The sequence below is a fragment of the Lethenteron reissneri genome, chromosome 48 (assembly GCF_015708825.2).
Source record: "Lethenteron reissneri isolate LAM-NWPU_2019-01 chromosome 48, ASM1570882v1, whole genome shotgun sequence".
Classification (NCBI taxonomy): Eukaryota; Metazoa; Chordata; class Hyperoartia; order Petromyzontiformes; family Petromyzontidae; genus Lethenteron; species Lethenteron reissneri.
In genome coordinates this window covers 2867155-2894316 of record NC_083826.1, presented here as the reverse complement: position 1 = coordinate 2894316, position 27162 = coordinate 2867155, and the positions used below count along the sequence as shown (strand labels likewise).

At 50.9% G+C, this 27162-nt stretch overlaps 1 protein-coding gene across 1 annotated transcript in view; it reads left to right on the top strand.

The window, feature by feature from the left end:
* The window catches only part of LOC133354700 (hemicentin-1-like), a 132079-nt gene that overhangs the window by 29732 nt on the left and 75185 nt on the right, over nt 1-27162 (top strand). The window contains 13 exon segments of the mRNA XM_061571753.1: nt 284-390; nt 7401-7521; nt 7798-8058; nt 8991-9135; nt 10775-10896; nt 11484-11615; nt 12201-12392; nt 13230-13371; nt 14088-14215; nt 18620-18733; nt 20485-20643; nt 25703-25830; nt 26896-27040. Coding sequence (XP_061427737.1) covers nt 284-390; nt 7401-7521; nt 7798-8058; nt 8991-9135; nt 10775-10896; nt 11484-11615; nt 12201-12392; nt 13230-13371; nt 14088-14215; nt 18620-18733; nt 20485-20643; nt 25703-25830; nt 26896-27040 — 1896 coding nt within the window.

The following is a 27162-nucleotide window of genomic DNA, read 5'->3' as shown; positions in this document are numbered from 1 at the left end:
CACTTAAAAGCAGGTGGCAGACTTCAATACTACGGCTCCTTTGTGGAGCCTCGTTGTCGTTTCGCAGTTGAATGTCGCGAGCTGGTAGAGTTAAGCTGGTGACAATAATGAAAGAATACGGCTCGGTGGCTAAGCGGTGGAGTGAGCGGGCTGTTCACGCCACTCCATCGATCGCCGTGCCAGCCCTTAATGTTCGCAAAACAGCACGTGGCCACGACAGTCTATAAGGCTACATGGGGGATCTTTGTCTTTACATTTATCCACGTGTGCCCCCCCCCCATAGGTAAGCAGATCAAGCAGGAAACTGGACTGAGTGAGCTCCTGCACCTACCCAACTCCGCGCTCATTGTCAGCGTCAAACTACCCACGCCGGGACTCTGGACCATCAAGGTGCCACTCACTCACAAACCGGCTAACAACACCACCCCACCACCACCCCACGACCATTCCACCACCACTCCACCACCACCCCACCACCATCACTCCACTACCACTCCACCACTACTAAACCACTACTCCACCACTACTCCACCACCACCCCACCACCATCACTCCACCACCACTCCACCATTACTAAACCACCACCACTCCACCACCACTCCACCACTGCACGACCACTCCACCACTACTAAACCACTACTCCACCACCACCCCACCACCACCCCACCACCCCACCACCCCACCACCCCACCACCCCACCACCACGAAACCACCACTCCATCACCCCACCGCCACCCCACCACCACCACTAAACCACCACCACTCCACCACCACTCCACAACCCCACCACCACTCTACCACCACCATCCCACCTCCACAACCCCACCTCTACCACCCCACCACCTCATACATTAGATATAGCTGCTATCCTATGACTAAACTGGCCTCCGCTGTGGAAATGTGGAATTTTCACCACTCACCAATGGTTGCCAGTGTAAATAAGTGCTGTCCAATTCCTCATTTGAAGACGAAAAGGCTAATGCTTTTTTATTCTTGGCCGGACAGTTCATTTGTGGCAGCGTGCACACATACCAGTGCACGCTTTTCCAAAGCTCGAGTTACAGAGTCTGAGACGTCACACGGGGGCACATCGTTAATAACAACGCGTCCTGCGAAAGCCATCTCCTCCTGCCTCTCCGCTTGCTGTGGCCTGAGACGGACGCGTGATGGGGCGGACGTGATGGGTGACGTGCGCCCCGTCAGACTCATCCCGCCCCGCTCGGTGGACTTCAAACGCTCGCGCCATCTCCGCTCGTCTGCTATTTTCCTCCTTCGGGGACAGGGAGAGCCTTTGAAGCGTGCAAGGCAACGTAATTATACGTCTTGTTAAATGTGGCGTCTGATGTCTGCGCTGCAAACGAGCGTGAGATCACAGGCCCCCGACTTGATGTCAGCCATTTATTACGTCTTGTCTAAAAAAAGAATCGCTGTTATGGATTGCATTTTTTTTTTTGCTCAGAGATTGAGCTCACCTTTACATTCGAGTGTAGTAAAAACATTTTTAAAACGATAACGCACAGCCCTCTGTTGGCCACTGCTAGACATCGGTCTTCCTATGCTCAGTCAGTCGTTGGGGGGGTTTGTCCATACTTGGCCATGATGCTAAGTGTGGCCTGGCAACGATGGGGGGCGGACAGCGGACAAGGCTGGTTCAGTCATCAAAAACACATTTTTTGTGTGAAATACATGGAGGCTGTTAGCATTTACAATGTTAGTTTTCAGTCTTCCTCGATGTCTATGAAATGGCATAATTGGGTCAATTTGATGGAGCAATTTATGTAATGTAGCAATATATGTAGCATTCTGGATTGTGGCAGAGAGTTGCATTTATGTTTGATTATTTTTTATTGTAATACTCGCAGCGGATGCTGTAATTTGTCATTTTGAATCTATGGTCTATTGGTTGGCATGGATACAAGGCATACACACTGCTGCTTTTTAAGTCGCTTTAAATTTCATACTATATATACCTATAAAGCAATTGGCCTAACATTCCAATCAGGAATGTTTCAAATACTCCTTGTAAAAACTGTGAGGTTTTATTTTTTTACGAGAAAGACTCCAGGTCATATCAAGTGTGTGCATTTGTTCATAGGTAGCTTTACAAAGTTTAGTTTAAACAAAAAAATAATTTGACAGCAAAAATAAGTTGTTCTGAGTTGGAAATAACAAAGCAAGGATCTCCTTTGCGGTTGTTCATGATGTCGGAAGGAAGTCGTTAACCTTTGGCCTTTAATCTTGAAGCCCTCTATTTTCTTTGCAGGCTTCCCATTGGGCTCAGCCGCTACGGTTCAGCCAGGGTCACAGTTCAAAGGGAGCAAAAGGGTCAGCTTCAGACCATGTTGTCTTACAAGCCAGCGGGGTTTTGAAAGGGAAATTCCCCCATTTAGTGATTCTATTATTGCACGGTGACAGAAAACTTAAGCGAACTGTTACGTGCCGCCAATCATAACGTCGGTAGCCTCCGAGGTTGAATTGTAAGTTGTAATACGATTTGGCACTTATGGCGGATTTGATGATCCTTTGGTAATGGAACTTGTTCTGCCAGTTGGCAGTCTCTCATGGTAGTTTATAAGGCTGGAGGGTGTTTGTGTTTCATTAAGTTGAGCTGTACATTTTTTTTTATTCATTAGAGTTGCTGAGCACAAGGATCAAAGGCCAAAAACACCATGCAGCCAGCAACAAACAGCACAATGAGATGTGCAATAGAAAAGAGTTGACATGTTTCTTGAATAGAGTAAGTTCCAAAATTAAGTTAGAGTAAGTTCATTGTCAGAAACGTGGGCAAATAGACGGTAGGAGGGAATTCCAAAGTGGAGCAGCTTGAGGGAGAAGCAGAAAGAGAAGTGACCTGGCCTGCAGTGTGGTTAGTGGGTGGGTGAGTGGGTGGGTGGGTGGGTGAGTGGGTGGGTGGGTGGGTGAGTGGGTGGGTGGGTGGGTGGGTGGGTGGGTGAGTGAGTGGGTGAGTGAGTGGGTGAGTGAGTGGGTGAGTGAGTGGGTGAGTCGGTGGGTGAATGAGTGAATGGGTGAGTGAGTGGGTGGGTGAGTGGGTGGGTGGATGGGTGGGTGAGTGAGTAGGTGAGTGAGTGGGTGAGTGAGTGGGTGAGTGTGTGAATGGTTGAGTGGGTGAGTGAGTGAGTGAGGTAGTTAGTGTTGTGAACTGCAGCATGATGGTGGTGGTGGTTAAACACAGTCGGGATACCGCGGGCAGTGTCTGGTAAAGACCGAGTCCTCAACGCGGGTGGAGGAATCAGTTAGCGAAGTTCATGGGAACAATAACCATGGTGAGGAATACTGGAAACACTTTTGACAACATCTGTAGCAGCCACGTTAATTTACGTATTTTATGCACCGTATATTGCAATTCACCGTCCCAGGCTTTGCGCCCTACATAAGACTCCATCCCTAAGTGCCAGACGCCATTCGTCATTCGTAGCGCACCGACCCACTCGTCTTGCCTTTTCGTCGCCTCTCAACTCGTTCATCTCGTCGAGCGCCCCCGGCCGACCGGTCGTCCTCTCCCGCTCAAGCGGCCGGTGGCTTCGTGACCCCGTGGCACGGGCGTCGCTGAGCCCCAGAGCAAAACCACCAGGACGCCCCGAGGGGGGCGGCACTACGCGAGCGGGACATCGCCTGCGGCACGGCGTTTTTAGAGGCAAACCGGGGTCACGATCTGCCTCGGATCACGACGGCGACGCGGCAATGACCCAGGAAATGTTCGCGAGGAGCTGACAGCTGCGTTGACGTGTTTTGCCCCTCGTTTCTTTGTTGATGTTTCCTAATTGAGCGATGCGAACCATGTTGACCCTTGCGAAAACGACACCAAAGATTGCCACAAACCTTCAGACAACAGGATGGCAAAGTGGTAACACTTGTGCCTCGCAGCTAGAGTCCCTGGGTTCAACTCCTTGCTCGGGGGGGCGTCCTTTCCATGTGGAGTTTGTATGCTATCCCCCTGTTTTTCATCGCTTTCCTCTGGGTGCTCGTAGTTTTCTGCTGCAGCTAAACAAAACAATGTCAACCGGTATTGGGCGAACATCCCAACACTGAAAATGTACCTGGAAATTACTCAATTGGGATCACACACAGCAGCAGCAGCAGCAGCAACATTGCTCACTGCTGTGGAAACTTGGCAGGACCCGGCTTAAATGTTTTTTGAAGCTTTCTTAGGTAGAACAAGCGTAATAAAGACAATAAAATAAAACACTCACTGCAGTTGCACCTTGCAAATTCAATCGTAGGAAAGTCATTGATTTTTTTCACACAATCAGGCGGCAATTGCAAGCGTTTTGAAATACTGCGAGTATCGTGTAGATAGGTTTAATTGTTGTTTTGTGATGGTAGTTTATAACATCGTACTTTATAATGAGCCCATGGCAATGTAGAACTTTCCCTCCAAAAATCCGATGCCAATTCTTTGTGAAAAATAAACTACATGGAGAGAAAACGTCGCCGCTGAACGTAATCGGCACACACGCAAACTCTTCCCCAAAGTGTTGCTCGCTGTGCCAACAACAAAGTGTTTCCTCAAATGCGATACTTTTACAGGCGCTTGTAAAGATTCGTGCCAGTGGGATTTTTGTGTGTGGGGGACGGTGGGGCGTTTGATTTTGGATGAAGGCCTATTGGATCAGGCTTTGGCCATTGTCTCCTTTTGCCAGCATATTTGCAAATTATGTAAAAAAAAAATACAATCTGACAAAAACACGAGGTGGAAAAATATATATCTACAGGAAATGCTTATGAAGCATTGGTTGGAACACTGGATGATATTACACATATTTACTTGGCCTCCGTTGGATATGTTCAACTAAAAGCTCTCGTTTCTCTCGTGAGTCGCTGGGTGTGATGGTCGCGCTTTGTTAAGTACCAACATCGCTTGAATGAACCGACGAGCTTAAACGAGCCGAATGCTTGTGTTATATAGGCTTGGGCTGAGAGGTGGGTTTTATCTGGGCTGTACAGTTTTACCCATACCCAGGAAAAAATAAGTTGGTCAAACATCCCAATGCTGGGCCCTCTTGATTTATGGATAACTGCCTGCATTTATATTCTTAAAAAAAAAAATTCACGTGAATTATTTTTTTGAAAAGGTTAGTGCGACATGCACATGCGAATATCACTTGGCGTATCTACTCTTTTTGAATGTACTACAACATACGACATCTGTCACGCAGCGTAATAAGTACATTTTTAGGTTTTTTCGGTAAAGTCACGTAGGTAAAACATTAAAATTAATAAAAGTAAAATAAAATAAAAATCACGACGTTTCAGAGGCATTACAAGCTTCCGTCTTCAGGTGGAACAGTCACAGCCACGACAGCTGTATAAAAAAAAAACTGTCGTGGCTGTGACGGTTCCACCTGAAGACGGAAGCTTGTGTTGCCTCCGAAACGTCGTGATTTTATTTTATTTTACTTTTATTAATTTTAATGTTTTACCTACGTGACTTTACCAAAAAAACCTAAGAATATGAATCCTTGCAGTCACGAAAGCTTCAAATCTAGAAGTACATTTTTATCAGGGCGGATTGTTTTCGAGAAGTTCCTCAAGATTACATCGGGGGGGATTTTAAATCCTGTGCTTCGTTCGGTGCCCCTGGACACTTTTCGCGGTTAAATCGCCGAGCGGTTTCCTGGAATCCGTCAGGGAGAGATATACGGGTTTCAAATTCCTCACGTGGAATTTTATTTAAAAAAGAACAGCAGGGGATTATTTTTTAAAGGGCAAAAGTGTCACGATTCTTCCGCGAAGCTTGCATCTCTCAACAATGAAGCCCTTAAATTTCGATTTAAAGCTTTCGTGACTGCAGGGATTCATCTTCTTGGTTCTTTCGGTAAAGTCACGTAGAAGGGAAATAATAAAATAATTGTCACGACGTTTCGGCTACAACGCAAGCAGTCGTCCTCAGGTCGTGAGAATTATTTTCTTATGTTTTATTTTGATTATTTCCCTTCTATGTGACTTTACCGAAAGAACCAAGAAAATGAAGCCCTTCTTTCCTTTTAATACTTAAGCCCAAAATGAAAAATATATATAATTTTTGGACCTACTTTCAACATAACTTACATCCAGGAATTTACAGATTTCACATCTCCTGGAATCTCCATTGGGCATGAGTTATGATTGCTTTGAGGAGACATAATCCAGGGGATGGTCTCAGACGCAGCTACTGTGATGAGGTAATTCATCCCAAATGCACGTGACGAGGTCAAGCAATGCTTCTGTGTTATTTCACAAAATCGCTTTCCCTTGCAGATTAGCAAATGTCAGATTGTGCTTTCTTTTTCAGTCTGCGCAACAATAACTGGAAGCCTCAGCTCCATTTAAACTAAAATTTCACTCTGAATGTTCAATCAGGAATTGACCACAAATCCAAGTCAGAAACCCTACTGGCAAAAGTCTGCGGACGCTTTTGTGAATTATTTATTTGCAAATATTTTACTTCTTTTACAGCCCTTTGTCAATCCACTTGCTGGTTTAAGGCCTCCCCACAGTGTGTTAAGCTCTCAGCAGTGAGCTGACGAAGGGCCGACTTATTATTGTTGTGTTTGTTGTCGTAAATGTAAGGTTACATTGCCGCGTTAATATTCAGCCAGTCTGCATGTGAGTTGCGTTGTGGCACAGCGTTCGACTCACAGACGGTTGCGAGCTCAAATCCTTGGTTGGGGAATGACTTGGCCCATCATCTCTCCTGCGGTGGATAAAATGAGTACCACTTTGTGGAACGCTACCAATTGTCAACCCTTGGAGCGAATGGCCCCTGCCATTGGAATGACAAAAATGAACCATGGCGGCTGGCAGAGATGCCCATTAACTTTCCTTTGAGCGTGGGAGGCCTGTTGAAGTTTTGACATACACGGTTTATTAACCACACCGATGATGCGTGGCTTTCCTCCGTGTATCTCTGTGAGAAATAATCCCGGCACGATCTGCATGGTCCACTGAAACCCGCAGGGAAAGACACGCGCATTTGTAACTGTCATTGCGATGGTGACGGTGAACAAAGACCACGGTTGTTGGACGCCTGCGAAATTGATGACCGTCGTCGATGTAGCTGCAGGTGCAGCGGGGCACGCTCTGATCGCGATCTGCAGTCTGGCCCGGGCGCCTCTCGGTCGGCAGGGATGGCTCTTCGTGAATGGGGATGCCTTCTGTGATGAGAGGGCCGTGACAACTGCAGCCGAACTGGCGCTCCGTTCACAGCCAGCGGAGCCTATCGTTCATATCCCTTATCGTTCATATCCCCTATCGTTCATATCCCCTATCCCCCTGCTCAAGCTCTGCTTGCTCTCTTTGTGCAACAAGACGTGGAATTTCCCAGCCAGTGTTTTTTGTCTACATGGCATGCTGCACTTTTGCTTTTAGTTAGATGCTTAGGTTTTCTTTCCTGTCCACAGGTCACAAGCTCCGGGCGCCACTCGGTCCGCGTCACGGGGCTGAGCACCATCGATTTCCACGCCGGCTTCTCCCGCACGTCCACCGATGACTACAGCCGCACGGAGCGACGGCCTGTCCTAGGTACCGACACTTTACTTGAGATCGACTCCTGGCATCCCTGCACAGAGAAGCGTGAAGGCGGGGTGGCTGGTGGGGGGGGGGGGGGGGGGGGGGGGGGGTACTCAATGTTGTTGATGGTGCCTGAGTCAGTGGTGTGCAAGGAGAGATTCACAGAGCGCACGAGCTGATCTCAGCCCTCCATCTCTCCATGTTGGTTCCCAGGTGCAATTGGCAGCACCTGGTCGCAGTTCCTGCGTGAGTGACTCATGCACCCTGCGCCCCTCCCCCCCACCGCAGGCCTGCCGACGCACATGCTGCTCAACGTGACGGGGCTGCGCGTGCCGGGCCGCGCCGAGCGCGTCGAGCTGCTGACGCCGTGCGGGCGCGCACTCAAGGGCCTGCCCGTCGCGCCGGCCGCCACGGCGCCCTGGGGCATCTGGAGGGTGGCGCAGTTCGTGTCGCCCTCCGAGAAGTTCTTCGTGCGAGTGTCGGGCGTCGACCGGGCCGGATTCTCCTTCCAGCGATACTCCAGCGTGGCTTTCTCTAACATCGTACCCGGTGCGCACCGCACGACGTCACTCACAGTCCGGTTAAGTCACCGGTCTGCCCACGCTCATCTACAGTATCTCGAAAGACCTTGGCGAGTTTTACCGCTGTGAGGCCTTGCGGGTTAGGCCACGTGCTGAGCAGTTCTGCTTTCAATTTTTTCACCACATGCTACTGCAGGCATCTTCAGGAGCTGCTGAACGTTCAACTGCTCAAGGTGGTCAATACGCGAACTAATCCGATCGGCCGCATGTGGGCTATGAGCGACTAATCAAATCTGCGTATGCGTCACGTGCTGTGAGAGCAAAGCATCGGACATCGTGCAGAACGACACGCGGATGTCAGAGTTATTCTAAGTGCTGCGCTAATGCCTTCCATTGGACAATTCGCGCAGAGCATAACATTTGCTTCGAGTCCTGCTGAGGGTGTTTTTAAAGAGGTCACCCAAACGTCACTGGCTTGCAACACACTAACGAAAAGAAACACGATCATCAGGTCACAAGCATCTGTTCACTTTAACCTGTTTCATTACAAAGCCGAATGTACATTGATTACCTTCAAAATCCACGTGCGTTATGAAGACCGGCCATTGCCCAAAAACGTCGCCGATTCTAGATTGTCCTGATGAAGGCCACGGTGTTATTGCCGTTGAGTTTGCAGCCAAATTATGATTCACGACGTATTTTTTTGTGTTTGGCCACGTAATGGTCCGGACCAAAATTCGTGCCGTTACTTTCTCCTCCACCACCGGACGTGGCCAATCAAATTGCGACGCGCACGAGCGTTGAACGTGCCGGCCGCCACCGTTTCGCCCGCTCGATCCGACGGACAAATCCTCGCGCTTGCGCAACCCACGGCCTGCCGTCCGTTCCGCGTGACGTGCGCTGCCCCTGACCCCCCCTCCACCCCTTCCCTGACCTCGCCGCCGGTGCTGCGTGGAACAGATCTCCCGCGCGTGCGGATGGCCGAGTGGACGGCGGCGTTCTACATGCAGGCGGTCGCCATCACCTGCTCCGTGGAGTCGCTGATCCCCTACACGCTGCGCTTCACTCGCAACGGCGCCCCGCTCGGTCGGGAGAACTTTCTCAAGTAGGGCTCCCCGTCATGTCATTCCTTTATTCATTCATTCGGTGGTTATTTATTCATTCGGTTGTTCATTCATTTATTCACTCAATGATTTAATTGCATTAATTTATTAATCCATGTGATGCGAAGTGAAGAGTCATCAGTGGCCAAGACTGCCGTGCGTATTGAGCCAGAGGGCCGCCGTCCACACGGACGTCCGAAGAAGCGATGGATGGATCGAATAAAGGAAGACTTGAAGACGGTCAACGCATCCCCCGAAGATGCCCTGGACCGAGCCAAATGGAGAAGACAATGCCGAAAAGCGGACCCTGCGCCACAGCGGGAACAACGCTAGGAAGAAGAAGAATTTATTAATCCATGTAGTCATTCGATAATGTTTATCCTTTCTGCCATCGTACAATTTATTCACGAATGCCTCTATTGATTTATAAATTCGGTCATGTTTTTATATTTTCATGCGTACTTTCATTTATTCAAAAGTTCACTTAGAGTACGGTGCAGTCAGGCGAGCCTCAAACCAAATCAGCCATGCCGAAAGTGAGTCTCGGGACTCAACGGGGCTCTCGGGGATAAATTCGGGACCTTATATTACAGACAACTTGTTTATCCGAAGCACATTTGTACCGGCTGCTGCCGTCGCTGAGATAGCCAAGCCGGTTGCTGGCTCGTGGCTGGGTCCACGCTCAGAGTTTACAGCCCAACGCAGCCTCCTCCCCCGTGTCCACATAAACCGCTGTCTCCATATGTCAGCCTGTGAAAGCAATCGCCTGCATAAGGTCAGCGACCTTGCAATACCTAGCCCTTAATGTCGGATTCTTTTAAATATTTGCGAAGGTCGCTGCATCAAATCGTTTTAAAGTATGACGGTACTTATATGGTATAGGCTTATATGCTTGCCCTTGGGCTACACACCCCCTCCCCCCCCCCTCAAACATATATTACCCCTTGTTGTAGCAGCTCTCTCGCTGGTTCAGCAGTTCCACTGCTGGATGATTTTTTCCGCCTGAGGACGACCGCTTGTGTTGCGATCGAAACATCGTGATATATAATTTGTGTTTTATTTTATTTTTCTACCTACGTGACTTTACCGAAAGAACCAAAAAGTATGGATTCCTGCAGTCACGAAAGCTTCAAATCAAGATTCAAATCAAGATGGTAGAGGCTGCCGCTGTGGGGCTTGGTCGTGGGCAGCGCGGAGATGTCCAGTTGTACTGTACATCTATGTTCCTCAGCCTATGCGCCCTGCTTTTGCCGTCCTGTTTAACCCAGCAGGAAGCCCTGGTTACTGCTGCCGGTGTATTAACCGCAGAGTATGATGCACCGTACATTTCACAGCGGACGTCACCGTCGCGATGACGGTTACAAAAGATTCCTCGATGCCGTTCGAAACGAGTGTCGGCCATCGTGTGCCGGCGTCGCGGCCCAAATTTGCTTGTTCGACAAAACGACGTAGCAAATTACTTGATTGGAATCAGATGTGGCAATCGCCGCCCCCCTTACTTTTACATGACCGCAGGCCGCGTGTCCGCGCAGCCTCGTATCTTCGCTAGAGCCTCGAAGAGTGTCAAATGGACGCCCCCCAATGTGCCCTGCTCCGCCGTGTAATTATTATCGTTGTCGCCGCCACCCCCTGCGTGTGCAGGGAGTCCGGCAGCGCGAGCTGGGAGATCGGCGAGGCGACGGCGCGCGACGAGGGCCGCTACGAGTGCGTGGCCGTGAGCCAGGCGGGAGCCGGTCACGCCGCCACCTACCTGCAGGTCACAGGTCAGCGACTCGACCCCCCTCACCCCCGCGCCTCCGCAGGGCGGCCGTGTTGCCTCCCTCCGAGAGTCGCTCAGACAAAACAATCCGGTCGTGATCTCGAGCAGACGGGGATGGGGATTGTTGCGATATTCCGGGCCACGCATTCCGGCTGGGGGGTTGACGCAGCCCCATCAATCCCGCCACGGTCGGTAGAATTGGCACCACTGTGAGAAAATTAACGGTGGTTGTTCAACGAGATGACTTCCCCCCCCCACCATAGGAATGTGGAATTTCCACCACTGGCCTCGGCGGCTGCGAAAGGGAGACGAACACCTCCTCAATGCTCACTTGAGCAGGGAATCGCTTCGTCGACTTTTAGAGACTCACGCCTACACACATAACCACGAAGGACTGGTTGGTAGGCAGCGCAGCAGGTTAGCTGCCGAACTCTCAGTGCTGTCTGTTTCCCCGAGGCTGCTCAGGCTTTCTTGAAGCAAACTCCGTCGAATGTTTATAAGCGAGCCCCCCCCCCCCTCGCCATGACAAACCTGTCCCGGTTCGACGCAAAACTATTTGTGTTTTGCCGGGCTCCCTTGTGCGGTGAGCAGAGCCGGCCCCGGAGGTGCGCGCTCTCGGCAACGTGACGGTTGCTCCCGGCGAGACGGCGACTCTCGCTTGCCGCGTCGGGGGCCAAGATGTGAGCTACAACGTGACGTGGACGCGGCACGTGGCGCATCGAGGTGAGCAGGTTCATGACGATGACGCTGCCACCGCTCATTATCATCTTCGTCATGATCATCATCGTCGTCGTCGTCGTCGTTGTCGTCATCATCATCATCATTCTCATCATCATCATCGTTGTCATCATCATCATTGTCATCATCATCATTGTCATCGTCGTCGTCATCGTCATCATCCCGCAGCCATCCGCAAATCCTCACACAATTAAACCTGAAATATCTCTTCGATTCTCCTCTCCACGGCACCTCACCGACTCGTACAGCCAAGTGAACTCACTCGGGTATGGTCTCGGAACAAAACCTTTTAACAGCAACCTTAAGCGCGGCCACGAACGTCGTAACCATCGGCGTAATAAACAAACTCGGCTTGCAGCACCCCGTGTCGGCCCATCTCTCATCACGCGCTCACCAGCGCTCAACCGACGCTCGTCACGTGACTCCTCACACCAACCCGTGCAATCTCAACCGCCGGCAGTACACCTCCTAGCTTGACGCGGCCAGCACAGCGGGATATGACGTTTTGGAGAGAGACCCCAGGTGGGAAAGCCTAGCCGCGGGGCTTTGCCAATCCGACTCCCCACGCAGGAACGCCACCGCACTCCGTCGATGCCCTGGCGCTCCTGGGCGGACGCGGCCGCTCGCCGCTGGAGAGCGGCGCGGGGAAACGAGCGACGCTGCAGATCCGTGACGCGCGGCGCGGGGACGCCGGCCGCTACGACTGCACCGCGTCCAACCGCGGCGGCGCCAGCACCGCGTCCGTGTGGCTCCACTTCGACGGTGAGGGTCGCGCGGCGATGGCGTCGCCACCTTCCGGGTTGCACCAGGGTGGTGGGGCGGCAATGTCTCTCGTGCCTCGCATGGCAAGAAGGGCTTGGGGGAAGTCCCGGCTTGGGTGCCCTTTGATGTGTAGAAGGTGTATCTTCTCCCAATGTTCTGCAAAGGTTTTGTCCAGGTACTCGGGTTTCTTCCAAAGCAGAACAATCCTTACAATCTTGATTTGAAGCTTTCGTGACTGCAGGAATCCATACTCTTTGGTTCTTTCGGTAAAGTCACGTAGGTAGAAAATAAGCAGCTTTCCCACCTGATGATAGACGCTCGTGTTCCGCCCGAAACGTCGTGATTCATTTTATTTTATACCTACGTGACTTTACCGAAAGAACCAAAGAGTAATCGTTATAATGTGACCGGTATTCGTCAAACACCACAATTTTCAGAAGTTACCTGCAAATTTCTTAAATAGAACAAAGACAAAGATCCCTCGTGTAGCCATAATACACCATTGGGGCAAGTGGTGTTTGTGAGCACCTATGAAGGTCAGAATGGCACACGAGGTGGTGGGTGGCCAACACCACGCCCGGCCGCCTTTGTCTCCCTAGTGGGCATGTTTACGGATTGCACCAGGTACACATTTGACACACATGGCCCCCTACTGAACAAACTTGGCACAACCCTCCTAAAAAATGTCGTAAAATTTATATATTTTTTAAATCCTATATAACTGGGATACTGAGACGCACGCCGGACCGGCACGGCCCGGTTCCCCGGCGTCGGTGCACGCCGATGCTCCCCGGTAACCCCCTGCGCCCCCTCTCCTCCGCACCGGCCGCTCCGCAGACCTCCCCAGGGCGGCCGTGTCGCCTCCCTCCCAGACGTTCGTGGCGGGCGCCGAGGTGCGGGTGGCGTGCCGGGCGGCGGGACACCCGGCGCCGGCGGTCACGTGGGTGCATGGGGACGCCGACGTCATCGACTCTCCCAGGTGCGCCGCGCCGGGTCGCTGCCCTCTGCTGCAGACGCATTTGGTGTAGAGAGAGGGCCCCCCCCCCCCCCAGCCCTCGCTTTTCTCCGACGAGTTCCGGCAGTGGCGCCAGCGAAGTGGCCCTACAGAGGTTTCTATGTTCGAATCCGGCAGGCCACCCCGGTTAACATTTCTCCAGCGTGTACGTAAACCATAGAGTGCGCACCGTCTGCTTCATGGCAGATCTTGGTGATCCCATGGCATAATTCACGGCGTCATTGGTCCAAATATGCCAAATTTGCGAACCTATACCACATATTGTTTAATTGGGAAACATGTATCAATAGCCACTCCCTTCTATGATAACTTGGTAAGGCCCTACTGATTCTATAGACTCAGTGGGGCTCTCCATGGTAAACAACTGCATGGTGCAGCCAGAAATCTGTGAAAAAAATAGCTTTATAGCTCAACTGATTCCTCCAGTATGAATATGTTTTCCGATTCTGATTCTGCTTATAAACTGGACGACAAAAACGCCACCTCAATTCTGATGTCGTCCCCGCTAAGTTCCAGCTGTGAATAATCGCAGCTTGCAGATCCCGCATTGCGAGCCACGGGGCCCGGGATTGTGAGCAGTGGGGCCCAGAATTGTGAGCCGTGGGGCCCATGATTTTGAGCAGCGAAACCCAGGATTGTGAGCTGTGGGGCGTGTGTGCGTGCCCGCCGGCTCTCCGCAGGCGCTCAGTGCTGTCGGATGGCACGCTGCTCATCAGGGCAGCGGCGCGGCTCGACGCCGGCTCGTACACCTGCACGGCAAGGAACCGTGCCGGGACGCACAGCCAGACCGCCGTGCTCACCTACACAGGTGAGCAGGGGCACGCGCACGGCGGATCTCCGCCCCCGCGGGGCGCTCGCGGCAGTCAGCTGGCTTGGTGGCGTGAATCACGGTGTTCTTATGCCGGGGCATCTCAGGGCAACTTCGATCACACATGTCAGCTCAGATATTTCAAAGGGGCACCCCCCCCTGGGCACCCCCCCCTCCCCCCACTGCGGCATCTGTCCCTGTGTGGCACCAGGTGACTCAGCACCCTGGCCTGCAGGTGGCCATTCGCCGGCCAGTGGAGGGGGCGATGATCGCAATTTTAGAATTATATTGATTTGGACATTAACGCCAACACACAGCGGCTTGTTCGTTTTGTTTGACAAGTTCGGTCCTCTTGTCAATCTAATTGCTGGATGAGGGTATCCCTCCGTTGCGTTTGATTACATGGGCTATTTAACCATACTTCTTCACGCTGGACTTAAGGGATACCAACGCATCAATCGTCACACGAGGCAATGTGGAACTCAGGGACGTGGTTCCCAGGTGGGCTGGCAGGGGGTGGGCGGGCGGGTGCTAGCGACCATCGCTCGCTTTGACTTTCTTCGTGTGGAGTGAAAGGGTCGCCCATCACAGCTCATTGGCGGCCACGATCAGTCGCCCCACTGGCTTCTCTCTGCCGGTGCAATTAGGGGCGCTGCAATTACTAAAGTTTCCGCCGCGCCGTCGGCGCACAGTTTGGCTGAAGCCGACCACCACGTGGCCACCGAAACAAAAAAGCAGCCCTTTGTTGCTGGATGCATCGAAGCGCAGCTGACGATCCGGGCCAAAAACAACCGTGTGCCAACAGCAGGAAAAAAAAACAACAACAATGGCAATCGCCATGGCGGTGGTGACAGTGGCGGCGGTGCTGTTGGTGGTTCAACATGAATCTCGCCATTTTTTTGAATTGTGCTCATGTCCTCCGTCGAGAGGTGTTGGCCGCGAGCGTGATCGTGACACCACCAGCATCGCCTCCTTTGATTAAAGCTTTGAGCAGAGTGCAGATGTGAACAATTCTCACGACAGGCCAGCTGTAAAATGTTACCGTCTTGGATGTTCCATTACACCCATCATGGGGCTGAGACCAAATCACCCTGGAAGTGTCCAATCTCGTCGGATCTCGGAAAGCCGAGCAAGTTTTTAGCGTGGTTCGTGAGTTGGATGTGAGACTGTGCGGGAACGTTCAGTGTTGTTGTAGGTCTTTGTAGGGGAGACACCACTGTATTCTTGAATCTATCTGTGCAGAGTTCTGAGAGCTATCCCATCGTACGTGCAGGGTTTTTGTTCGCAGCTACTCTGGTTTTATCCCGCAAGTCACACACTCGTCAATGGGATTGACCAAATATCCGATTAGCGGGACACTGCTAAAAAATAGTCTTGCAACTCAGTGAGGCATTTGTATTTACGTATGTACGTTGAACTTCCTTCGCACCATATGTAGCCAACTGCGTTAATCGGAGGTGTGGGGGAAGGACAACAAACTATGGGTCTCTGTGTGATGAGTCGTTAGGTCTCTGTGTGATGAGTCTATGGGTCTCTGTGTGATGAGTCTATTGGTCTCTGTGTGATGAGTCTATGGGTCTCTGTGCGATGAGTCTATGGGTCTCTGTGTGGTGAGTATATGGGTCTCTGTGCGATGAGTCTATAGGTCTCTGTGTGATGAGTCTATGGGTCTCTGTGTGATGAGTCTATGGGTCTCTGTGTGATGAGTCTATGGGTCTCTGTGTGATGAGTCTATGGGTCTCTGTGTGAAGAGTCTATGGGTCTCTGTGTGATGAGTCTATGGGTCTCTGTGTGATGAGTCTATGGGTCTCTGTGTGATGAGTCTATGGGTCTCTGTGTGAAGAGTCTATGGGTCTCTGTGTGATGAGTCTATGGGTCTCTGTGTGATGAGCCTATGGGTCTCTGCGTGATGAGTCTATGGGTCTCTGTGTGATGAGTCTATGGGTCTTTGTGTGATGATTCTATGGGTCTCTGTGTGATGAGTCTATGGGTCTCTGTGCGAGTCTATGGGTCTCTGTGTGATGAGTCTATGGGTCTATGTGCGAGTCTATGGGTCTCTGTGTGATGAGTCTATGGGTCTCTGTGTGATGAGTCTATTGGTCTCTGTGTGATGAGTCTATGGGTCTCTGTGCGATGAGTCTATGGGTCTCTGTGTGGTGAGTCTATGGGTCTCTGTGCGATGAGTCTATATGTCTCTGTGTGATGAGTCTATGGGTCTCTGTGTGATGAGTCTATGGGTCTCTGTGTGATGAGTCTATGGGTCTCTGTGTGATGAGTCTATGGGTCTTTGTGTGAGTCTATGGGTCTCTGCGTGATGCGTCTATGGGTCTCTGTGCGAGTCTATGGGTCTCTGTGTGATGAATCTATGGGTCTCTGTGCGAGTCTATGGGTCTCTGCCTGATGAGTTTATGGGTCTCTGTGCGAGTCTATGGGTCTCTGTGCGAGTCTATGGGTCTCTGCGTGATGAGTCTATGGGTCTCTGTGCGAGTCTATGGGTCTCTGTGTGACGAGTCTATGGGTCTCTGTGCGAGTCTATGGGTCTCTGTGTGATGAGTCTATGGGTCTCTGTGTGAGTCTATGGGTCTCTGTATTGATGAGTCTATGGGTCTCTGTGTGAGTCTATGGGTCTCTGTGTGATAAATCTATGGGTCTCTGTGTGAGTCTATGGATCTCTGTGTGATGAGTCTATGGGTCTCTGTGCGAGTCTATGGGTCTCTGTGTGATGAGTCTATGGGTTCCTGTGCGAGTCTATGGGTCTCTGCGTGATGAGTCTATGGGTCTCTGTGCGAGTCTATGGGTCTCTGTGTGATGAGTATTTGGGTCTCTGTGCGAGTCGATGTATCTATGTATAGTGAGCTTCTTTTGTACCGTATGTAGCTAACCGCACTCATCGGAGGTGTGGGGCCGCAGTGTGATGTGGTTAGTTTGAAGTCACGTGATGAGCCAATGAACCATTTATCATGCACGCACCTAGTGAGGCTTTCCTGAATGTCACAAAGGGGCGTTATGATTGTGTGGCAAATGCATTTGTGTATACGTCATTATGATCTATCCCTGGACGTCGCGTGGCTCGGCAGTCAAGTGAGCAGCTTGGAAGTTTGTCAGTTGACGAAGCCCATCATCCCTCCTGGGTCTCTAAACTTCTAAACTTGGTACCACTGTGTGGGGAAGTCAACAGTAGTTGTCCTCGCCCCCGCCAAAGGAATGTGGAATTTTCACCACTGGCTCAGGGCTGAAGGCAAGAGATGGGCACTGCCCCAATGTTCTTTTGAGCAGAAGACTACTGACTGTGACTTTCATTTGACTGATTTGACTAGAACATACGGATGCAGTGGGACTACAATTGATATCCTATTGGTTTGCATTCCCACGTGTTACCGGTTAAGAGAATGTTCACACTCTATTACACCGAAAGTGACAATGAGTGAATTGGAAAATGAGTAGTTGATGAAGAAACGACACTTCTGCTGGGGTAATTGTCACGGTATGCATGACCTCACCGTGCTCTGCGCAGCACATGGGCATGTTGTATATATGTTGTATATATGTTGTATATATGCGAAAGCACATCACACTGGGGCCATAGACAAGAATTTAATCTCGGCGGTAGCCTATCGGGACACTCGACTAGGCTGTGAACCTAAGATAGGTTCTATAGTTCAGAAGGTCAGAGTATGAATCCTTATCGAGGGGCATTGCACCAGCCGGTGAACTGTATAGGCGTCGTCATGAGTGAAACACGCCCAACAGGGCTTCAAGACCGCCTGAGATGCTGGGTTTGAATCAGGTCCAAGGTTAGAATCAGGTTCCAGCCACCTTTGATTATAACTGGGTTCCCAAGTGGAGTGTGGAGCGGTGGCGCAGCGGTGAGCGCGCTGCGCTACAAACCCGGCGAGCCAAGTTCGATTCCCACCCACGATCAATATCAGTGACGATTATCTGAACTGGTCCTGGGCCTCGCCTAGGTTGACTCAGCCTTAAATGAGTACCTGGTGCGGTGTGTAAACATCGCCATTGGGGAGACAAAGGCGACCTTCATAGGTGCTCGCTTCCAACACTTGCCCCTACAGCCTCTTGAGGCTATACGGGGGATCTTTGTCTTTGTTCCCAAGTGTAGTGAGTGACTGTGCACACAAGAATCAACCCCCAGTACATTGCATTGATTTCCGTGCTTAGTTTGGCTGAGTTCCCGGCTCTGGAAATGTAAAATATCAGTTTGACTGCCATGCGACAAGTAATCTAACAGCGGAGCGTGTGGAAGAACGTGCTCTCCCGCTGATAATTTATGGAGATGCACGTTACCCAAGAGGTTAACGGCTCAGTGCGTCGCCTCGTCAACGCCGTGAATGCCGGCGTCATTGCCGTGAATGCCGGCGTCATCTCCTCCGCGTCTCTCGTCCCCAGAGCTGCCTTCTGTCGCCCCGGTGAGCGCCGAGGTGCTGGTGGCGCGGGGAGCGTCGGCGCGTCTCGAGTGTCGCGCCACGGGCTCGCCCGCGCCGCGCTTCACCTGGCACAGAGGTGAGGGTTTGCCGGCGCAAGGCCAGAGAAGTGCGTTGCCCGTGTGGCACAAGGTGATCGCTATTTTTTTGGATGGTGTGTGGGATGCTTCGCTGTGCTCTGGCGGCCACAGGCCACGTGCGGTTAGCCGAGCAGGCCACTCAAATACCAGGTAAAATTTGCAGGAAATCAGGCTACTGCCGCTCGCATTAAATAATGAAGCAATCAAAATAAAATAACTGCGGTATTTTTTTCATTTTTTTTTACATTATTTGACCACTAACACGGCCGAATGTGTGTTTTCTTGAGGATTTCGTTTGCCGTACCCACGCACGATGTGCCTCTACTCCGAGAGTTGTTGTTGGGGGCGCAGAGGAGCCAAGCCAGCAGCCAGCCAGGCAATATTATTAATTCCAAAGAACAAAAGCACTCCCCAATGAGGCTTGTGCCTCACGGCAAGGAGGGCCTGGGTTTGATTTTCCGACTCGCGCACCTTTCTGTGTGGAGATGACATCAACTCACCCTGTTCTGCGTGGGTTCCCTCCGGGTTCTCCAGTTTCCGACCTTAACTTAAAAAAAACACACCATGCAACTGGTATTGGCCAAACATCCCAATATTAAACATTACCCGCAAATGACTCAATTTTGAATTCCAACAACATTTGTAATCGGTAGCAACATTGCTGCAATAATGATAACAACGATGACGACAACGATAACGACGATATCAGCAATAATAACGATGACGACAACGATAATGACGATATCAGCAATAATGATAACAACGATGACGACAACGATAACGACGATATCAGCAATAATAACGATGACGACAACGATAATGACGATATCAGCAATAATGATAACAACGATGACGACAACGATAACGACGATATCAGCAATAATGATAACAACGATGACGACAAAGATAACGACGATATCAGCAATAATAACGATGACGACAACGATAATGACGATATCAGCAATAATGATAACAACGATGACGACAACGATAACGACGATATCAGCAATAATGATAACAACGATGACGACAAAGATAACGACGATATCAGCAATAATAACGATGACGACAACGATAATGACGATATCAGCAATAATGATAACAACGATGACGACAACGATAACGACGATATCAGCAATAATGATAACAACGATGACGACAACGATAACGACGATATCAGCAATAATAACGATGACGACAACGATAATGACGATATCAGCAATAATGATAACAACGATGACGACAACGATAACGACGATATCAGCAATAATGATAACAACGATGACGACAACGATAACGACGATATCAGCAATAATAACGATGACGACAACGATAATGACGATATCAGCAATAATGATAACAACGATGACGACAACGATAACGACGATATCAGCAATAATGATAACAACGATGACGACAACGATAACGACGATATCAGCAATAATAACGATGACGACAACGATAATGACGATATCAGCAATAATGATAACAATGATGACGACAACGATAACGACGATATCAGCAATAATAACGATGACGACAACGATAATGACGATATCAGCAATAATGATAACAACGATGACGACAACGATAACGACGATATCAGCAATAATAACGATGACGACAACGATAATGACGATATCAGCAATAATGATAACAACGATGACGACAACGATAACGACGATATCAGCAATAACAACGATGACGACAACGATAACGACGTGGAGCGCCGGTTGCACGTGGCGACCAGGCGGCACGGAGCTGCGCGCGGGACCGCGGGTGGAGGTGGACAGTGACGGCGGCGTGCTCACGCTGCACGCCGTGGGGGACGAGGACGCGGGGGACTACACGTGCCGAGCGAGCAACCTGGCCGGGTCATCGTCCGCCTCGTGCCGCCTCACGCTGGGAGGTACGATAACGACGACAGCGGCGATGGCGTCTACGCGCCGCTAACGACGGTGACTGGTCGCAGCGGAGCTTGTGCCGGGCTAGGTCACTGAAGACGCCCACGTGCCCACGGGCCGCGCCGCCAACTCGCGCGTCGCACTTCGTGGGAGCTCGCTGACGGGACTCGCCTCTGCGGCTCGCGTAGGCCACGTGGGGGGGATCTTTCTTTCCTGTGTGCGCGCGTACAAGCGTGTCCCCGTGCACGCGCGTGCCGCGGCGTTGTAACACGCACGTTTGCCTACGTATGGTGCGAAAGAAGTTCAGCGCGCGTACGTACATGCGTACGCACATTCATACTTGGTGAGCTGACCGCAAATCCTCTCATTACCTTCTCGAGGTCTGTTTCGGATGAGACGCCTTGCCCGGGAAGCGGAGTGTTGCTTCGAGGGTTTGTGAGGTGCATGTGAGGGTGAGAGAGAGGGGGGTGGAGAAGGTGGAAGCTTCGTGTCTGGCCGGGGACACCGATGGCTCGCTCCACTGACGACGTTTTTGGAGGGAGAAAAAAACTAAATAAACCTTCATTTGCCAAATCCCCTTGCCTGTCCGACACGGCCAGCAGGCTTCACGGGCTCATGAGAAATATTGTTCATCCTCCGACACGGCCAGCCAACTTTTACAGGCTCATAAGGAACGCCGTTCATTTATTCGTTGAGTGAATTAAATCGGTTGCGGCTTTCGGAACACGCCCACTCGGGTTTTTTACACCCTTCCGGTTCAGATTACCACGCAAGGAAGGGGAAGGAATGGGCTCGGACTGACGACGCTCCACGTGCAGTGCTGCACGTCTCTCCTCGCGTGCTCTGCGTTGCCGTTGCAATCTCCACTTCGTGAATTGGCGCTGTTCCCGTGTCCACCTGGCAAAATAAATAAATGAGCATTTAATCTCTCGGCTTCAAATGAAAGTTGCCAGTCGTGGTGTCTACGTGCGCAATCTGGAAGGACTTCATCACAACTGTCATTAACGTGCGCTGTCTTATAAGAGGAAAAAACACGTGTTAGAACTGATATATTATTGGTTTACATTACATGAAAAGTTTGTTTATTATTATTTTACGGATGCAAGTGTCACAAGGCAGTACCAAAAGCAGGGGTAGTGGTACTGTGCAGATAGATTTTACGCCATTAACTCACCTACACCCGACAGATATTTTTTACACGTGCCAATGTGTTGATTGCATTCTGACCAATCAACCTGCTTATGGTGGCATTCGACTTTGTGCACGACTGAATTTAGCATCAACATTCGACGTTTCCACACAGATAGGCGCCTGAGTCGGGTGTCGAACCCAGGCCCTCCTTGCTGCGAGCGTTACCACCACCGCCCTGCCACCCACCCTGGCGTCCACATTTTTAAATCGTCGCTTTCTATAAAAATAAATTGTCATTTAAAAAAAAGAACAAAAATATAAACCGACGTAAATCTCTTTATTCGTTGGCTGCTGCGGAATTTGCGAATTCCTTCGGGCTGCACGTTTGGGCACGAGCTCCGAAACGCAAATTCACCAGACACGTGGCAGCGGGCAGCAACGCCCCCCCCCCGCTCCCTCTCCGGGGGGGGCTGCCGGGCAACGCTCGCAGCGTCTCTGACTCGAGCCGTGGCATTTCCTGTGAATGAGGTAGGGGGGTGGCGGAAGGGGGCAGGGGGCGACCACCCGTCGCTTGTGGAGTTATTGAACACCCGAGTGGCTCGGGGCAGGGGGAGGCCCTCCGTGGAGCTCGCGGTGCCCGAGACCCTGGCTAGGAATCCGTGTTCTTAGGTTTTTTCGGTAAAGTCACGTAGATAAAAAATTTAAATTAATAAAAGTAAAATAAAATAAAAATCACGACGTATATATACAAGGACTGTTTTCTTGGAATTTCTCTTACTTGATGCAGCAACCGTGCTGTGACGGTTCCACCTGAAGACAGAGGCTTGTGTTGCCTCCGAAACGTCGTGATTTTTATTTTATTTTACTTTTATTAATTTACATTTTTTACCTACGTGACTTTACCGAAAAAACCTAAGAATATGAATCCTTGCAGTCACGAAAGCTTCAAATCTAGAATTAGGAATCCGTGTTTTGGCCATCGGCGGAGGGAATTATAGCCGCCAAGTGCGGGCGGTGAGTTTTGGCGCAGTGGGCTTGGAACGAACGTACCGATCCATCCCCCCCCCCCACCCTGGCCCCTGTAGATTGGCACGATTCTCGGTCGAGGTTTCATTGATGGATTGAGTATTTATTTTAATGGTCGCATCTTGGTTTCTTGCACAGTTCTGTTTGTTTTGTTGACCTCGATATGAGAAGACCGTGACATTTGTATGGATTCTGACACGCGCAATTCAAATACATTTACCGCAGCGAGGGCCGTTCCCATCGAATTCGTGCGACGAATCTGCGCGTTGTTCCCTGTGCCGTTGAGTGAATGGTCCCTGTCTGGTCGCAAGCCACCCCACAATCAAGCAGCCGCATTAAATGCCGTGCTTCACTTCATTCCACACACTCCCACCTCCGAGAGATTGCTAAAACTGGCGCTGGATATAAATCCCTTGGGAGTGGCATCCGAAGCCCCTTAAAGCGAATCCAAGAAGTAGTTCAACAAATCAGCGTGATGCGCTGCTCGCTGCGAGAGTTCTACGTGGGGCATTTGCTTTGTCACATGACACCACAGGAATATAATAGGGACGTATAATTTTTTTCGGAGAATAAAATTGCTGTTCGGTTGGCCAGCGTTGGTAGGTGTGCGTTAATATATACGGAGGGTTAGCCGACTTGGTTACGTGTTAGTCCTGGTCTGCTCGTTGGTTATTTGTTGTTGTTGTGTTTGTTGTGGTATTTGGTGTTGTGCTTCTTGTAGTGTTTGCGCTGCTATTGTAGGAGCCGCTTGTAAACGCCCGCTCTGTCTGGCTCTGGCTCGCGTGTTCCAGGAGGGCCCTGTTAATGCCATTATTTATTTAGTCCTCGCTATTTATATCGCTATTTATATCGCCGAGGAGTGTGGAAACTTCCACGCTGTGGGAGGAATGCACGGGTCAGAGTAGAAGTGGTGGTCCAACTAGGCCAATTATATGAAAATCTGTTTATTAATTATTAATCCACTGCTAGATGGACCATCGGCTGCATTCAAGATGCAGGGGTTTGGAGCTTTGCCAAGAGGGATCCCTGGAATGTTGTGCCGAGTGGTGGCTGGGGGGGGGGGTGCCGCTACTCGCTGTCTCGGCATGTGGCCCCGTACCTCTGGGTGGCACGCATGCACCCCATGTGGGTGGCACAGTGGTGAAGTGGGTGGCACAGTGGTGAAGTGGGTGGCACAGTGGTGAAGTGGGTGGCACAGTGGTGAAGTGGGTGGCACAGTGGTGAAGTGGGTGGCACAGTGGTGAAGTGGGTGGCACAGTGGTGAAGTGGGTGGCACAGTGGTGAAGTGGGTGGCACAGTGGTGAAGTGGGTGGCACAGTGGTGAAGTGGGTGGCACAGTGGTGAAGTGGGTGGCACAGTGGTGAAGTGGGTGGCTAACTGGTGAAGTGGGTGGCACAGTGGTGAAGTGGGTGGCACAGTGGTGAAGTGGGTGGCACAGTGGTGTAGTGGGTGTCACAGTGGTGAAGTGGGTGTCACAGTGGTGAAGTGGGTGGCACAGTGGTGTAGTGGGTGTCACAGTGGTGAAGTGGGTGGCACAGTGGTGAAGTGGGTGGCACAGTGGTGTAGTGGGTGTCACAGTGGTGTAGTGGGTGTCACAGTGGTGTAGTGGGTGTCACAGTGGTGTAGTGGGTGTCACAGTGGTGTAGTGGGTGTCACAGTGGTGAAGTGGGTGTCACAGTGGTGAAGTGGGTGGCACAGTGGTGAAGTGGGTGTCACAGTGGTGAAGTGGGTGGCACAGTGGTGTAGTGGGTGTCTGGGTACCACTCGTGACTCACAGCCAGAAAGTTCCACAGTTGGATTCCTGACTCTGTGCAGGGTTGGTGCGTTCTCCTGCTTTTTATTATTATTATTACACGCTTTTATTTAACTCCGTCTGTTGTATCCTCGAAAAACTAAATTTTTACCCACTTCCCAATGTGATATCGACTGCTAACTTGAAATACCTATGTCATACTGATGACAATACTATATTCTATCATAAAAAAATCCAAAACATAGATTTTTTAAAACATTTTACACGCTTTTATTTAACTTACTCTGCGTGTTGTCGTATCCTAAAATCTTGTAACTCAATTTCAACCGTATTCCCAATGTCGTATCGACTGCAAACTTGGTATAGGTATGTCATACTGATGACAATACTATATTCTATCATAACAAATCCAATACATATTTTTAAACCTTTTACACGCTTTTATTTAACTTACTCTGCGTGTTGTCGTAACCTAAAATTGTGCAACTCAATTTAAACCGTCTTCCCCATGTCTTATCGACTGCAAACTTTGCATAGCTATGTCACACTGATGACAATACTATATTCTATCATTGAAAATTAAAAATATATATTTTTAAACAATCTTTTTTACGGCTCTAATTGTCGACGCTCAACTTAGGTTGGCTGTATATCACCACGTGGTCCCTTACGTCACGGCAAGCCTCGGGGAGCCACGCCGAGGGGCGGGGGATGTGGAAGGAGGGGAGGGGCGATGGGGGAAGGGGCAGGGGGAGGGGCAGCTCGGACAGTTCATTTCATTAAAGCGTGTTTTTTTTTTAAGTATTTTTTAATATTTTATCTGCATCGATTTTTTCTGGGTTCTCAGGGTTTCTACTCCCATAGCTAAGCACACACACACACACACAGGTGACCTGAAAGACAGTCCTAAGACTCGGTGAGGCTTTCCTGGCTGAACAGGCAAATACTAAAAATTAATCCATAAAAGAGGATTTTGGGTTAAATCGTGTAAATATAAACGCGTGGTTAAACCCGCCACCACCCGACACAGCCAATTAGTGAGGTTTGTCACGTAAACAGAACGTGGCCAGTTGACGACACACACCAGTGTTAGTTCAGCACACCGGTGTGTTGGAGAGTAAAATAATAACGAATGTGATGTTTGTTCCCGGCAGTTGCCCCGCGCGTGGCGCCGAGCCCGGCCGTGGTGAGCGTGGCGGAGGGGCAGCAGCTCTCGCTGCCCTGCGTCGTGCTTGCTGCCCACCCGCTGCCCCGGAGAGACTGGTTCAAGGACGGCCGCAGAGTGAGCAGCAGCAGCAGCAGATGCAGCTGTCCTCCAGCGCACGCGACGTTCTTTCACGGCCTCTTGCTGCACCCTCTCCCTTCCTCTCTACTCTTCCTCGCTCTCTCCTCTTCCTTGCTGTCGCCCAGAGGTCGCAACCGGGTACCCGATATCCGTACCCTACCCGATACCCGGCTACCCGTACCCGGCCGGGTATGGGTATGGGTACCCGTTTGCGACCCTGGTGCGGCCGGGTACAGGTACGGGTAAGGAATCAAAACCCGTTTGCGACCTCTGCTGTCGCCCCAAACAGAATGGAACTTTAATCTTGACTTAAAGCTTTCGTGACTGCAGGAATTCATATTTGTTGGGTCTTTCGGTAAATCCACGTAGATAGAAAAAATTATAACAAAAATCGAAATCACGACGTTTCGATCGCAACACAAGCAATCGTGCTCAGGTGAAAACGAGTGGAACTTAATCCGCATCACTTGAAGGATCGGTTCCTTCTCGCTTTTTTGGCTGCGAGTCTTGACGACATTTGTCTCGAAATAATTTGGACAGTTTGAGCCCCTTATTATCATGAAGATAACATTCATGATACCATTTGCGTATTCGGCAAAGTAATGCATCCTCACTCGCACGAGTCGACGCACGTCTCGTGAGCTTAGGAATGGGGAGGTGCCATCGCCCAGCCCGGGAGCCCGTTCGCCGCTTGCCACAGACTTTGCGGTTCGACTCCGGCAGGCCGCCCCGGTTATCACTGCGGGCAGTCCCGCTTCACGGTGGAGGCTAATAATCCCGCTGACGTCATTCGAAAAAGAGTCGGCCATCAAATTTGCAAAAATTACACGATTGGGATTTTCACGCAGCAAACGTTAATGCCCACTCGCAGGCCAGGTGCTGCGTCACCTCGTGCCAACACGGGGGACAGCTGCCACTTGGGATGCCCTTACAGATGTTTGCGGTGAGACGTTGAGGGTGCCCGAGATGCGCCGGCGTAAAGGAGGGCGGCTCGCGGCGTTCACCGCGGCCCCTCTGCCCGGTGGCGCCCGCCAACGCCGTCGCGATCCTCTCTCCTCTCAGCTGGCGTCGGACGGGCGCGTGACGGTGCGTACAGACGGCAGCGTCCACGTGCAGGGGGCGACGGCGCGCGACGCCGGCCGCTACTCCTGCCTCGCCACCAACCTGGCCGGCACCGCCAACAAGACGGTCACGGTGAACGTGTGGGGTGCGTGGACAGGGCCTGGGCCAGGGCACACAGCGGGGGACTTACGTTGAAGGTTTTCCGCAGCCATCGTTTTTATTATTTTATTGCTGTGTTTGTTGACCCAGGGAATCGTCACTGAGTCT